General features: G+C 40.8%; 1 protein-coding gene across 1 annotated transcript in view; it reads right to left on the reverse strand.

Moving 5' to 3' along the window:
- Positions 1–14,642, reverse strand: part of adgrl3.1 (adhesion G protein-coupled receptor L3.1) — an 85,752-nt gene that overhangs the window by 36,443 nt on the left and 34,667 nt on the right. Inside the window, exons 6-7 of the mRNA XM_053326573.1 lie at positions 1,988–2,407; positions 173–276 (exon numbers count right to left, since the gene is read on the reverse strand). Of these exons, the coding sequence (XP_053182548.1) occupies positions 173–276; positions 1,988–2,407 (524 nt within the window). The remainder of the gene's footprint in view (positions 1–172; positions 277–1,987; positions 2,408–14,642) is intronic.

Below are 14,642 nucleotides of genomic sequence, written 5' to 3' on the forward strand. Positions count from 1 at the left end.
TCAGGCACAAGTTGGGATTAACAAATGAAGATGGATACATGGCCTAGATCGTCCCCTGTGGTATGTGTGTATTCAAGCAGGAGAAATTGCTCCAGGACAATATCCATAATACGCACCCTTAAACTAGGACTCATTGGGAGCCACAGGGGTCGGCAGCATCATTCAGACTTACTTTCTGCATAATTTGGTTGACCCAGGGTGATGTGCAGTTGCTGAGGTCAGGGCCTTGAGGATCCCAGTAGCCCAAGTGGGCCACGCACACGTGTGTAGCCACGCCTGCAAGATAAGCAAAACAAACAGGGTAAGACAGCACTGACATTCACAAGGGAGACGCAAAGACTCTTGAGGGGCCTGGTGTTCACTAAGCAGTTTGTGTGAACAGGGTGTGTGTACTGTATGTGTGTATGGGGTAGTTGTAGGATTGAAGAATGGTCTGTGTCACGTGAGCTAATTGATTAAAATGTTTTGCAATGGAAGTCTGTGTGCTATAAAAATGAGTATTACTACCCCACTACATCAGAGAAATATAAATGATTTATTGTGGAACATCCTATATTTCACTTCCAGACCCTCTCTGATCAATTACCTCTCTCTACATTCACAGTCAAAATCAAAGGGCTCACCCCTCATTGTCAGGTCTTCCTCATCTCTTTGTACTTTTAAATCACATCTTAAGATCATGTTTTTGTTGCTTTTGAGTGTATTGAGTTGTGTGCTGTATGTCACTTATTCTATTTTTAATCATTTATTGGGAAGGTCAAGTCTATTCATTTAGTGAATAAGCTGCATTACAAACCAACAGAGAAATCCAAACAATAACTGATTCATAACAATGAAAATTAATTGAAAATAATTACGTTTGTATGTTCTCTGTCAACTTTCATTGTTTTTAAATGTGCACTATAAAAAATATTAAATTCATCTAAGGATATAGTAGCTAGTTAATCTGATAAGGTAAGGTTTCACACAGACCAGCCACAGCAATAAAATACTCATCATAAAGTGATATTGTACCATAAAGGATGCGTTTTTTCCATGCTCATTAACACAGGGGTCATTTATTAGTTCTGCTTTAGAGAGAGAGAGAGAGAGAGGGAGAGAGAGAGAGAGAGAGAGAGAGAGAGTGAGCACCAGTGGTGAGAAGCTAGAGAATGAATGAGAAGGGCAAGTGGTGCTGGTTAGAGCAAAGCCTTGATTCAGATACATACAAAAATCTGATTGTTTCACAGCGCTCTAAAGCACTAATAAACACACCAACACCTCCGCACAACCCTGCAGAAAGGTGCTGCATTGTTGGATTTTGTGTGAATGCAAAGCTTCATCCTGTCCTCTGTAGCCTCTCTGCTCTGAGTGTGTGTAGCTGTGTGTCAAGCAGACACACAGACCTGCAGCTCTTTATACATCCATGACACAGAGACAGAGAGCAGAGCTAAGCAGAGGAAAGAGATGGAGACAGCGATGTAACCTCATTGCTACGCTGCGAGTCCAGAACTCACACTCTGCGCACTGTTATTGGCTGGGGACTACACACTCACTGCACAAAGGTTGATGCCCAGAAGCATCCCGAACACAGCAAAATAATATGAAGATAAAAAAATACAAGCAGATGACTGATTCTCCTGAGATAAATACACCACCACACACTTCTAATGGGTCATAAGTGATGACTGAGAGGGGTTATTTTTATATGAGTCTATACATTGTTTGTTTGGTTTTTGTATTTTCAATCCTGCACTTCAGAAAAACATTTAAATTTGAAATCTTTTCCACTGAAGCACATCTAATATGCTGTGGGTGCAGTTGTGTTTCAACAGCATTTTAACAAATGTTTTACACTAAAGAGCACTAATAGCAGAAAGAAGCAAAAGGCAACCATGCCAAAAAATGTTTAGCTATAGAGACACTTTGCATAAGGATAAAACGTTTACGCACAATACCAACCATTCTCTAGTTATCTAACCACACATCCTTCTTCCCGCTTCCTTACCAAGTGTCCCAACTGGACAGGGCTGCTTGGCTGTCTGGCCTTGCTGTGTCCGGGGCCACGATATTTCAGCTGTCATTTTTGGACTGCAAAAGTCCTGGGGAGGCAAGAGAGGGGGCTGCGGGGCCGCTGGAGGGACCTGCACTGGAGGAGAGCGTCCTCCAGCTTTCTGGTTGGTGTCTGGAATCTGATTGGTGTCAGAGGATGAGCCTCCCGCAGGAACCAGGATGGGCTGGCGGATTGTGGTGGTGGTTCGGTAACGTTGGCCGGGCAAGGTGGTGAGAAGAAGCCGTGGGGTGGTGTAAAAGGGAGGAGAACGAGTGGTGGTGGCGCGGCTTGTCGACGAAGAGGAGGAACCACCCCCACCGCCTGCACCTCCTCCTCCCCCTCCTCGGTTTGGAGGGATCATGGGAGGGCGGTAGTCTAAAGAAAAAAGAGAAAGAGAGGTGGATTCATATTCAGAAAAAGACACATTGTGCAGATTTGTGGATCCCAACATGGCAGCACAGATACTTTAATGAACTCTGCATCCCAGAACAAGTTCAGAATTTAAAAAAAAGCAAACCTGTGTTAACTGTGCGTAGTATAGTGACAGACACAAACACATTTACAGGCATTCATTTACACAGAGTTAAATAGCTTTGACAGGGATTATCAGGTTTCTGAGGACTTGTCAGTGTTTTAATGTAAACATATGTGTAATCAGGCCCGTCGCAACAGGACAGGCAAACCAAGCAATTGCCTGTGGCCCCGAACTGGCCGGGGGCCCCCAGACGACGACTGGTTTTGAATTGAATGCAACGACAAACTGTGTGCGCGTCCCTTTAATGCTGTGATGGTCAATGCAGGAAAGTGCAGCGACACTGTTATCGGAATCCCCCTCAAGGGGGCCCCCCACACTGTACCTATGTTCCCTGGGACCTATGTTCCTAGTTCGTAGTTGAAATATAAACAGCAGCAGTGTTCTTTTTAAACCAACAAAATATAACCTCTTAATACACGCCCCTATTTTTTATGTTTTTAGCCTAAACGACGTCATACACCGATGGAAACCTCAGACTATTGGCTAAAAGGTTATCAACTTCATTTCACCGAATATTTCCATAGGCTGGAACAGCTGTCAATCAAAGCCTAGTTGTTGTTGTCGTCGGTCACATGTCCTCATTGGCTTTGGAGGCATGTACTGCCTGAGCACTGATTGGCTTGTGAGTGGTGTCGTCAGAAGCAGAAGAGGCTCACGGTCGTAAACATCTAGTCACGTGTACTCTGAGATGGACGTGCAGGTCATGAAATGACATAAACGGACCGTATATGGTTTGTTATTTGTGTTATTACGTTACGTGTTGGACTAAATACATGTTGACATATTGAGGAAAGTATTTCGGTTTTATGGAAACGGATTTCATATTTCACAAGGATACTTGGTGAGCTGTACAGAAAGTGCTGAGTCATAAGATGATCGTTGTGGATAAAGGGAAGACTTTGAAGGTATGTAGCATTATAGCTGTTCTTACTTTAGCTGAGTGGCTAGCCGAGCTAATTGCTAATACTATTACGGCTGTGAGCAACCATACAATGTGTGAGTGGTCTTGAATGAATCAGGACAATCTAAGCTTTCTAACAATGCACGGCATGAATATATATGTTTAAGGGTTGCTGTTTAAAACATTCAGAAGAACGTGTCGCTACCTACTAACATCCGTCCCGTCCCGTAAGAGGAACAGCGTGCATTAAGAGGATAAACTGTTCTTCATTCATAGGAACATACACTCTGCCTTTTCACTCTAGAATACGGTGTGTAATATGTGTGTTTAATCCAAGACATGATGTAGTCATGCATTGATGTGGCAGCCAGGTACAGAATTACGAGTTGGTTTTTTACATTGATCAGAGTCAACTGACTCACTTGCGTTGCTGCTGCCTCTACCGCTACTCGTTTTTTGTTTTCAAACGACGCACAGTTTTTGCGTTAACGTTTTTTTTGCGTCAGCGTAATCGATTACGTCGACGCGTCGCCCCAGCCCTACTTTGAAGCTGATAAAGACATATATGAGGTCCACCATGAGCCAAGAGAGGCTCACAGGACTGGCCGTTATGTCAATTGAGCGTGATGTTCGCAGGTCTTTGGACATGGAGGACATTGTGGTTGCCTTTGCTGAAGCTAAGGTTTGCAAACAGCAGATGTAGATAATTTGCTTTTTTTTTAACGGTTAATCTTATATGTGTGTGTGTACTTTTATCTATGTTGGATTTTATATTTAATACCGAATTTGCACTTTGTTTATATGTTGATTGCAAATGTTCAAATAAAATAAGTAAACATACTATGTGTGTAGTAGCCTATATGCAACATTTGTAAGCAGTATTTGTAATGTTAAGAAATATTGTATTGATATAATGTGTGGTTGAACTTCAACAGTGTGTCTATGCTGTGGTTCCTGTAGGCTTTGGGCGGGCGGGGCGTAGGTTTTTTTTGCTGTGGTCCAGGGGGTGTCGGCGTCGGTGGGCGGTGGTGGTGGGGGGGCCTCCAAGTTCATTTTGCTTGGGGCCCCCAAATTCCTTGAAACGGCCCTGTGTGTAATCTCTGTGTTTTTGTACCAGTTTAACTCAAAAGTTCAGATCATCTTTCCAAAAAATTCATCCAATAATAGTTTTAACAGGACTACAGAAATATGTGTACTATAAGTATGTTATTTCTTATTGTTACAATAATGTTAGATATGTGCAAGATCCCTGACCCGATGCAAGACCAACAATTGGTTGGTGGTTGTGTATACTTGCACTAGGTCTTTCCAATGGGACCTGTCCACAGTAGGGATTCTTGCTGCCTAACCTGGCAGAAAGAAACATTCTTTCAGGGTCATGCATGATTTATAACACCATGACATCACGGGAAGCAGCAAGGCCACTTAAATGAATATGGCACAGTCCTTTATTGTCAATATTTTATTGTAAAAAGGCTCAATTATTCACATTGACCCTGTTCAAAGAAGTAAAGAATGAATGGATGATGGGAAGAGAAAGGAATAGAGCGTGTGTTTGTGAAGGCTTACAGTGTCCCCCTGTGAATATACTATCCCAGTGTCTCTCATTCTATCTGCTATTCTGTCATTGCTTCCAGCTTCATGTGGTGCAAATCAATATTGCAAGATCGAAAGTTGGGTAAAGGGAAACAATTATTTGCAGTTTTCACTCACTTTATGTGTAATACTATTTACATATGGAGCCCATTTTCTAAACCTGCATCTTTAATTCAAAACCTTATTTAACAAAGCAGAGAACAGCTTTGTTTGTCTCTTTTATTATACAGATGTGATTGCCTAAAATCTTTTCCAAAAAATGTTCAAAATATACTCAAGACCATTTTCTGGAATTTGGAAATGCAAATAGATTCACAGATATGTGAATAAGTTTGGACAGTTTTGTGTTCTGTACATGTTTGTTTCAATATACCCTTTTTAACTGATGATTAGGACAGTAGACTGAGCCCTTTGCTTAAGCCTACAAAGCCTATACAGTTGATAGCAATAGTGTTTTGACTTATCTTCCTGGTAATAAGAAGGCTGGGTCTGAAACCACACCCTATTTACCATTGAGCAATTCTGAGTTAGACTTTTTCAAGTGCTGAATTTGATAGATGCAAAAATTCCCACAGCTGTGAGTGATGATGCAAAATGACAATAATTAATAAGTTTCCGAAATCACTAAAATTCCTCAGCTTATGTGTGCGGACACAGCAAAGAGCCTACAGCCATGCTGGGACATTACATTAAAGCAAGTAAACAAATAGACAATCAAACAGTCAAAACCTAAACCTAAGAGTGAAATACTCTAGAGAAAGCTGAATCTGGCTGAATTTGATAAACTGATTTTCCCACCATCTCCACGCCTAACAGCAACTATGAATAAGATTTCTATTTTGTGAGGAATATGCCATATTGGCTAATCACATCTCACTATATGACTTCTGGGTAATGAAGTCCTTCAAGCTCTAAAACATTCAGTTATCACTTGCTATCAGTAACAAAAGTATGAAGGTTTTGTGCTGTAATGTGATATTAAAATTCAAGATTTTATGATTTTCAGCAAAAAATGGAAAGCACATGCAAAATAGTTCTTCTCTGTCTGAGGGGTTGATGTGTCTTACGCCACAATATGTTCTTCAGGCTGGTCACTGCCATTGAAGGGTTACAGATTCTGTCGTCTCTTACTGAGGCTGCATGTTTTACTTGGAAAGGGATGTACAGGCTGGTGTAATGGGTTTGTAGTGTACTGTATATAGACTGCATAGTGTTAGGTGTATCATCACCATATGCTTGATCTGAAGGGATTAGACTTCTGTGAGGTTATGTGGGGTGTAATGTGCATAAAATGTGATTCTTTTTACTGCAGTGTTTGGTAATTGTCATTTTGTGATGTGTGTGTTCCTTTGGTGGTTAATAGAAGGTGTGACAGCAGGGAATGAATGTGAGTGTGCAGATGTGTGGGTGATAGGATATAGTAGAGGGGGTGGGGTTATATTATTAACTGTGAGCTGAAGTTGTCCCTTCCTGTGGATTTTAAGTTTAATTAAATACATCTCACTTCTATCTCTGTCTGTCTTTCCCTCTCGCACCTCTCTCCGTTGACTGACAGCCATGCAACATCCCACTCCTCCTGTACATTCTGTTCTCTTCCTCCACAACTCAATGAAGTGTTTCTGTACCTAAACTGTGCTGCTCCCCGTTCCTGAATCACTGCCGCCCTGCCTCATGCATTCTCCATGGAACATTGCCATCAATCATGCGTGGCAGCAGTGGCCTAGGGACTAACTGTCAACCTGCTTGTATGCATGTGTGTGTGTGTGTGTACTTATGAAAGAGAAAGTGAGCATGTGTGTGTCTATCTACACTCAAACGGGAAGCTCCATTAGGAGCCCTGCCACAACAATAGAAGAGTAATGGTGTGTGTGTGTGTGTGTGTGTGTGTGTGTGTGTGTGTGTGTTGATATCTGTCGTCATTTGAGTACAGGGTAGAAAACACAGGGGCTGGCAGCTTAGGGTGAGGTAATACAAAATCCAGCAAGCATCACAGGCAAGGGGCAACAGCACTTCACTACCCATGCATCTCTATCTCTCTTCCTTCCTTTGCTGATCCTGAGATGATTGCTCTCTTTAATTTTCTTTTACTTTATTTCCATATCCATATCCCAACAGACTCTCTTCCATGTGTGCTCTTCTCTGTCTTCATTTATCTCTGACACTTGCTTTTTTGCAGCATTTGGATGAGGGAAAAAAAAGATCTTGTAATGTGATTAATTCATTACTGGCATCACTAAAGATCCTGTGAAAGATGTCATAGGGAAGTACAGGAACAGCTTCATGAAACATTTATAAACAAAAAGGCTAGAGGTTGTATTCTGACATACAGTATCACCCCACGTTTAAGGCTTAGGAAGCATTGAGTAAATGCACTATGACAACTTCATGATGTCAGCTAACCTAAACGTCGTGCTCTTCGCCAAGACAGATGCCACAGGAACATGTACAAAACACAAAGTAAAAAAGGTCACAAATTCAGTACAAGCTGCTCACTTAAAGATTTTGCACTATACTGTGTGGCCTGCACATGCATCTGGCCGACATATTTTGACAGATGTGATTTAGGAAAGCCCTTTCTTTTCTTCCAGTAGTAGAATGATAAACGTAGCTCTACAACAACCACATTCCACTGCAGACATGTAAGAAATTGTACATTTTTTTTTACATTCTCACTGGGCTGTTGCTGCATTGCCTCTCTACCCTGGAGACCATTTCCTATTGCAGCATTAACTATTCAATTTAGCAGTGGGCAATATGCTTGAAATTAATATTACCATAATATGAATGTCAATATATTACAATATGCCATATGTATGCAAAATCGAAGGAGTGTAATTATATGTATATTACATGTGGGTGCATGACTATATGGAAACAGTGATGAACATCAATGAAATGATGGCTACAGTAACCATCTTTCTAGACTCCCACCAGACGTATTTTAACACATAGAATATTCTTTTAAAATTACATCAACTCCTTCTTTGGTTTAAAGAATCAGAATCTACACATAATAAACGTTTTTCATTTCAAAAGTTTAACTTCTGGACGCAAAATTCCTCCTATATCACTGTAAAGTCCACTGTCAGTGCACTGGGAGATTCAAGTTTCCACCTCAAACTTATGTTACTGGACCAGGACTGGCTGCATGCGAATTGTGATATCACAAATCATGCGTGTAAGTTCACCCCTTAAACTCAGATTTAAGGTGAGCGCAGAGAAACTTTCCCTTTTTCAGCAGATGAATGTGAAAACAGCCTTCTAGTGTCAAACTGCACATACATTATTCTACACAGTGAAGCTCAAATATCCAACTGAAGAATATAAAGAATGTGAAGGAAAACACAGAGTAAAGGGGGGATATATTGATATGACAAAAATGCAATTAAATTATAGTTTGCTTGGAATCATTAATGTTAGACAATAAAATCTTGTATGCTATCATAATGATGCAATATAACTTAAAGCTTTTCATGCAGCCCTAATTTTATTCTATTCCACTGGGTAAACTACATCTGCCGGAGAGGACTGAGTGATATAAGTGAAAGCTCCAGAACAAAATGGACATTGAGGGGAAATTATTTTGCCATATGCTGTTTCCCAGTTTAATCCTAAACATTCAGTCACAACGTTTAAGCTACCATGGAAGAGAAGTCATTTAAGTCCCTAGCAAAAAGGAAATTTGAGCATGTATAATCCCATGACAACTGCTGATGAAGTTGCAGAACAGTTACTAATGAAGCTTGTGGCAAGATTGTTTAGTCTATTCTATTCTATTCTATTCTATTGTCTCTTTGTGTTTGTCATGACCTGCAGGGAGCCAAGGGGAAGGTGAGACAATGGCAGGCTGGCAGTAAACTTGTTCCTGGAGTTGTCTTTCTGTCACCACATTGGGAAGGGCCATAGAGATGCTGTCAGACAGCCTGGGATGATCATCTAACATGCAGACCGACATTGTGTGTGTGTGTGTGTATGTGTGCATGTGTGTGGTGATGTTTTTTTGTGCGGATATGACTGCCTCTCTCTCTGCCTGTGCTTTCTTTTTCCGGGAATGCTCTTGTTGACTTCTCACTCAGTAAACAGAGAGATCGTAAATCCACAGCACAAAAGGTAGAAGGCAAGGAGGAGAGAGAAGAGGGAAAACCAACTTCCCCTGGCAATTTTCCCACGTCGTCAGAAAAGTGGCAGACAGGCAGCAAGTCAGAATGAAACAGACGCAAAGAGAAGGGGGATTTGAATTAAGTATCACAGAACTGAAATGTCTGTCATACTGATATAGTCTTCTTAATATGCGAGATGATTGCTTTCTTTTTTTTTGCAGTTTCCTTAAAAGTTCCTGCCTCCTTGCCTTCTTAAACGCGCACACATACACACACACACACACACACACACTGTCCTGAACAGTTGGGAAGGATGGATCCAGAGGGGTAACAGCAAAATGCTAATCTGGCTGTAGGGCACAAAGCTTTCTAGGCTGGATAGTAGCACAGACACTGAATAAGGCTGCATACTGTGATAACGCACTGCCCCTATGGCTGGAATGTTAACACACACACACACACACACACACACACACACACACACACGTACTAACTCACTTGTACAGACACTTACTTTTTGCTCACTTCAATTGTGCACCAAACCACGCACGCACACACACACACACACACACACATGTACTTTTCACTCACTTATGTGCAAAGGCAATGTACACACTCGTATGCTCACAGAGCTTGTGGCGAGTGGCTCGAGCTTGCTGATAAGACAGAATGGAGCACTTCAAAGCAGTGATACTTGGAGATAGAAAACAACCTCAACTAATAGAACTTCCCTCAAAATGGCTGCCAGGCACCACGTTCCACAGCTAAAGTTTCACATACAGACACATCAGCGCTCCACTCTGTTGGTTAACCAGTTGCATAATCCCACAGCTGAGGCTGCAGACACCTGCAGCAACTTTGCCAATTACATGCTTCATTCTTATTAATCAGGGGAAGTTCCCTTGTTCAAAGCAAAAAGCTAATGGGACAGACAGAATTTTATTTATTTATTTCTGGTTGTTTTTCTGTTTAATGATGGAAGGAATCATCTTTTCTTCAATAAAGCGGAGAGGTCCACATTGTGTCCTCTGCCATTTCTTAGAATTTATGACAATTCTATGAGAACAACATGTATGAATATGTAGCAGGCATCCTGAAAAATCATATTACAGTGAGTCAGCTGTAGTGTATAGCCTCCAGCAAGTGACCCTGTGGCTATTCAATTTCTTGCTCCCCATAATTTATCACCATGGCTCATCATTTAGAGATTAAGACTGTATCCACTTTGATACCCTCCTGCATTTTTCATATATTTAAAAAATAACATCTGGATCTTGCACAGCTATGGTGACATGCTCCTCTCGCTATTCTCTCTCTGTGTATTTACTTCCCACAAGGCTGTGGGTTTCCCATCTACCCTGTTGTCCTGGCTAGGCCTTCTTAATTTGGCATCTGCTGTTTGGCACAGGAGAAGCGGTGTAGAGGCCAAATGCACGCAGAGGGCCTGGCTGGGGCAATCCAATCGATAAGGACACACTGCAGGCAAGGAACAGGTGCACCAGACTCTCTAAAGTAGAGTTCAGTCTCTGCTGAGACGGCTGTGTCGTAATCTATTTGGGAATGAGGGAGATAGACAGGGAGGGAGGAGGTGGAGGAACTGATGGATGTAGTTGGAAAGACAAACATAAAGAGGAGGAGTACAGGCTAGGGTGTGCTGGACATTACGTTATGTTGCTTTGTGTTACATTACACTCACTGTAGAAAATAGATTAAACATAACACACATACTATGTTCTGTTACTGGGATTACACACACACACCCACCCCGACACACACACACACACACACACACACACACACACACACACACACACACACACACACACACACACACACACACACACACACACACACACACACACACACACACACACACACACACACACACACACACACAAACACACACAGACCTTGGTGTGACAAGCTTGGGGCTAGGGTTAGTCTAATCAGTGATCTGGTGAAAGACGGCCTCCACTCCAACCATTAACTCTTGTTATCCCCTCCACTTTAGTTTGTTTTTAACACTTGCTGCATTACTTAGCCCTGCTGCTTGATTGCAATCTAGTGGAAGGAAGAGAGGAGTGGAGAGGAGAGGAGAGGAGAGGAGAGGAGAGGAGAGGAGAGGAGGAAGTAGTAAATAAGCGCAGAGAGGTAAAGACAATAGATACTCCATGCCTGACTTCCTTAGGAACACTGTGATTCCAGCCATTAAGAGTTCAAAGGTGAACCTTTACATTTCCGTAAACTGACAGAGCGTCAAGAGTGGCAAGCAGAGGTCATCACTGTATAGCTGTGTATTAAATAGTCTAGAATAAAATGCCAGCATCTGATTACTCTCTAATTAAGATTGGGGATATCACTTTTGACACATTACATATTTGACTGAAGCAAGCAATGGGTTAGTATTGATTGAGTTTTTGTTTATGGTTAGATGAAGCTCTTACTGAGTTCACTTTTCAATAATCTTTATAATTGTCAACAATGAAAAGTGGCTTGACCAAATTATTAATTTATAACTGCAAAATGCATACACATTTTCAAACCAATAAAACCATATCAGAAAATTGAGTGTGTGTACACAATCAATTGTACACACACTGACAAGTCAAAATGTATGCTGCAATTATATCTCTGAATTTTTATTTTGTTTCACATTCTTCATATGCTTGTGTAACTGCTGTCATCACTGATTTTACTTTTACACAACATATTAACAGATAGGAAAATTCTGCTTTATCAAAATTAAATTAGCTATGGTCAAAATTGAATGAAACATACGTAGATGTAGTTAAATAATCTTGCACAGCGTGACTGCTCTTGTATGAGGTGCTTTGATCAAAAGTAAGGTTATTATTGTAAAATGTTTGAAACCAATTGTGAAACAGTGTTACTTTTGACTCACTTATGAAATTCTTGAAGACTGAAAGAAATATACCTACAGGGTTGCACAGCAAACCTCTCAGAATGATGTACTTTACATTTTATAGAAATTTCTATGAGCTGGTTCTATAAGGTTAGGTTGCAGTTAGGTTGTCTCACCTGAAGTGAAGTGAAAATTATCACCTTAAAGAGAAGACGTGTGACAAATTGCACAAAACAGCATACAACAATTATACAGGGAGTGAAACAAAGATGGAAACTTGGTGTGTACATGCTCGGATCTGTTCAGTTTTAGCCCTGTTTGCCCCTCCCTTCACAAAGATGCAGATAACATGAATAATTTTGCGACTTTGTTGGGAAAACTTTCTAAAGTGTGGCAAGGCAGACTGGAGGTAATAAATTATTCAAATGTTTCATCGGAGCCATGCCGCTTGCGTAGGGCAGGCCTCTATAATATGCATGTAAGAAGACATGATGAAACAACTCCATAAACAGTAGAGAGTGAGAGACTGTTTGGGGAGTGTGAGGGGGGTTGGTGAGAGAGGGGTGATAGGGAGACAAGTGACTTTGACTCTGACTTTAGGCATTCATGTGCTGGGCCTCTATAATATATACATCTAAGGACACTCCATGAAATAGCCTTGTGTGATCTGGGAAAGAGCTGGGAAAAGAAAAGGAGGGCAGATTAAGCGGGAGATAAGGACGACAGAGAGAAAAACACCACTCTAAAAAGAAAGGCATATGTGAAGGAGAAATTGTGAGATTCCTGCCATTGTGACTGTGTGTGCCTGTGTGAGAGACAGGACGGGAGAGAATGGGGATTTAACAGACAAAGACGAAACACAAACAGGCATGGGAAACAATAGTGAGGCAGTTCACTTTCTTCTTAAGTACCGAGAGAGGAAAAAATATGCATTTCAAAAAGATCCAGTCTGATGGAATACATGAGAGTAAACTCTTATATTATCTGTTGGCCCAAGGTTAACTAAACCTTGCTTTATTTATTTCTTCTTTATGATGTTTAAATTCTGATCCTTAAAGCAAACCTCATGATATATGGCTGAGCTGAACATTTTCAATAAAGCAGTCAATAAATACTTCTTCAATACTACTTCAAATAATACGTTTTTCAACTACTTAATTTGAGCAATATGAACAATTTTTCCATTAAAACAATACATAATTTATTTAAGTTCATGAAACAAAAAAGCCAAACTGCTACTGCCACAATATAAGAACTAGAGACTGAAATGTAATAGTGTACAATTAGCAAAGTGATGATTTGGATAGGAAATGATCTGATCAAACAGTATGTTATCAAGATCTGCTAAAACACTCCATGCTTACTTACAGTATATTTGACAGTGTTTGATAGTCAGTGCTATTGAAGCACAACAACAAGCTCTATCATAGCAAAAGATAGGCAAGATTTAACAGTATGCACGTGTGTCTGGAAAATATGTGAGTGTGTCTGAGTAAGTGTTTATATTTAGAGATGTGTCTTCAAAAACTGCCTGGTCCAGAAAGTGCAAATGTCTCAGACTGACCTCTCTTAAATTGTCCAATGAGCTGTCTTTGTTAGTTGGACAGACACAACACAGTAATTGGTGCTCTTTGTGTGTACCCCAATTACAACTCAGTCCTCAGTGGCCTTCGTCTGCCTTCTTTTACTCCCTGGCCTATTTCCTGTCTCATTTTATATCTTTAAGAAGTCCATATGAGCTGAAACAAAAGCAGTGCCAGCATTAAGCCACATCAGTAATGAGTGGAAACCCTCAGCATGGCCCCTTTCCTTGGCCTGTTTCCTGCACTGACTAAGGAAAAGTAAAAATATACTAGAGCTGGAACATTGTAAGCTCACTTATAGAATGCGATTAAAATATCTGAAGTTAATCTAAACATAAAAAACTGCTTTCTTAGAGAAGTCTGGAGGGAATGAAGGGCAAAAAAGAGAATCTAGATACAACAAAATAAAACTTCAATTAATCGACTTGTCGCCTCATTTTCCGAAGAATGGGAAAATCATGCAGTTGAGGTAGTTAATTTATTCCTTGTCTTCATTGAGTGAGGGGGCTGGGGAAGGGGGGGAGTAAGGGAGCAGGGCAGCATTGATTGTATGCAGGGTGTGATTTGCTGGGGGGGATGGTGGGGATTTCCTTTGCAGAGTTATTTTTATCCCAAGTGGGGACAAAATGTATCCCCCTCATAGTGATTTATGTTGCTTCACCCATAGACTATTTAACAGAATCTAGGTAAAGTGCTACAATATGAATAAAGTCTATGGTGCAAACAGCAATACAATCAGAAATGGACTTTCACTGTCAATGTTCATATGGCAATAGAGAGTGTTCAGGCTAAGTGATGACATGGTAGATGGACCAGAGGTTGCCACTTTCCCTGCTCAGGGCTTTGTAGAAGGAGTTAAAAGAGGGGTGACACACTGCAGAAAATTAAGACAGAAGTCTATCATCAGAGCAGACTGTTTTCTTGGTCTAACAAGTTGGCACATTTTGTAGCCTATATATTTCTTTGATGAAAGCATGTTGTGCTGTTCTGATTATTTTCCATTCAATAATGAAGTTTGCTGGGTTGAGCATA

This window comes from Scomber japonicus, chromosome 2 (genome assembly GCF_027409825.1).
Source record: "Scomber japonicus isolate fScoJap1 chromosome 2, fScoJap1.pri, whole genome shotgun sequence".
Classification (NCBI taxonomy): Eukaryota; Metazoa; Chordata; class Actinopteri; order Scombriformes; family Scombridae; genus Scomber; species Scomber japonicus.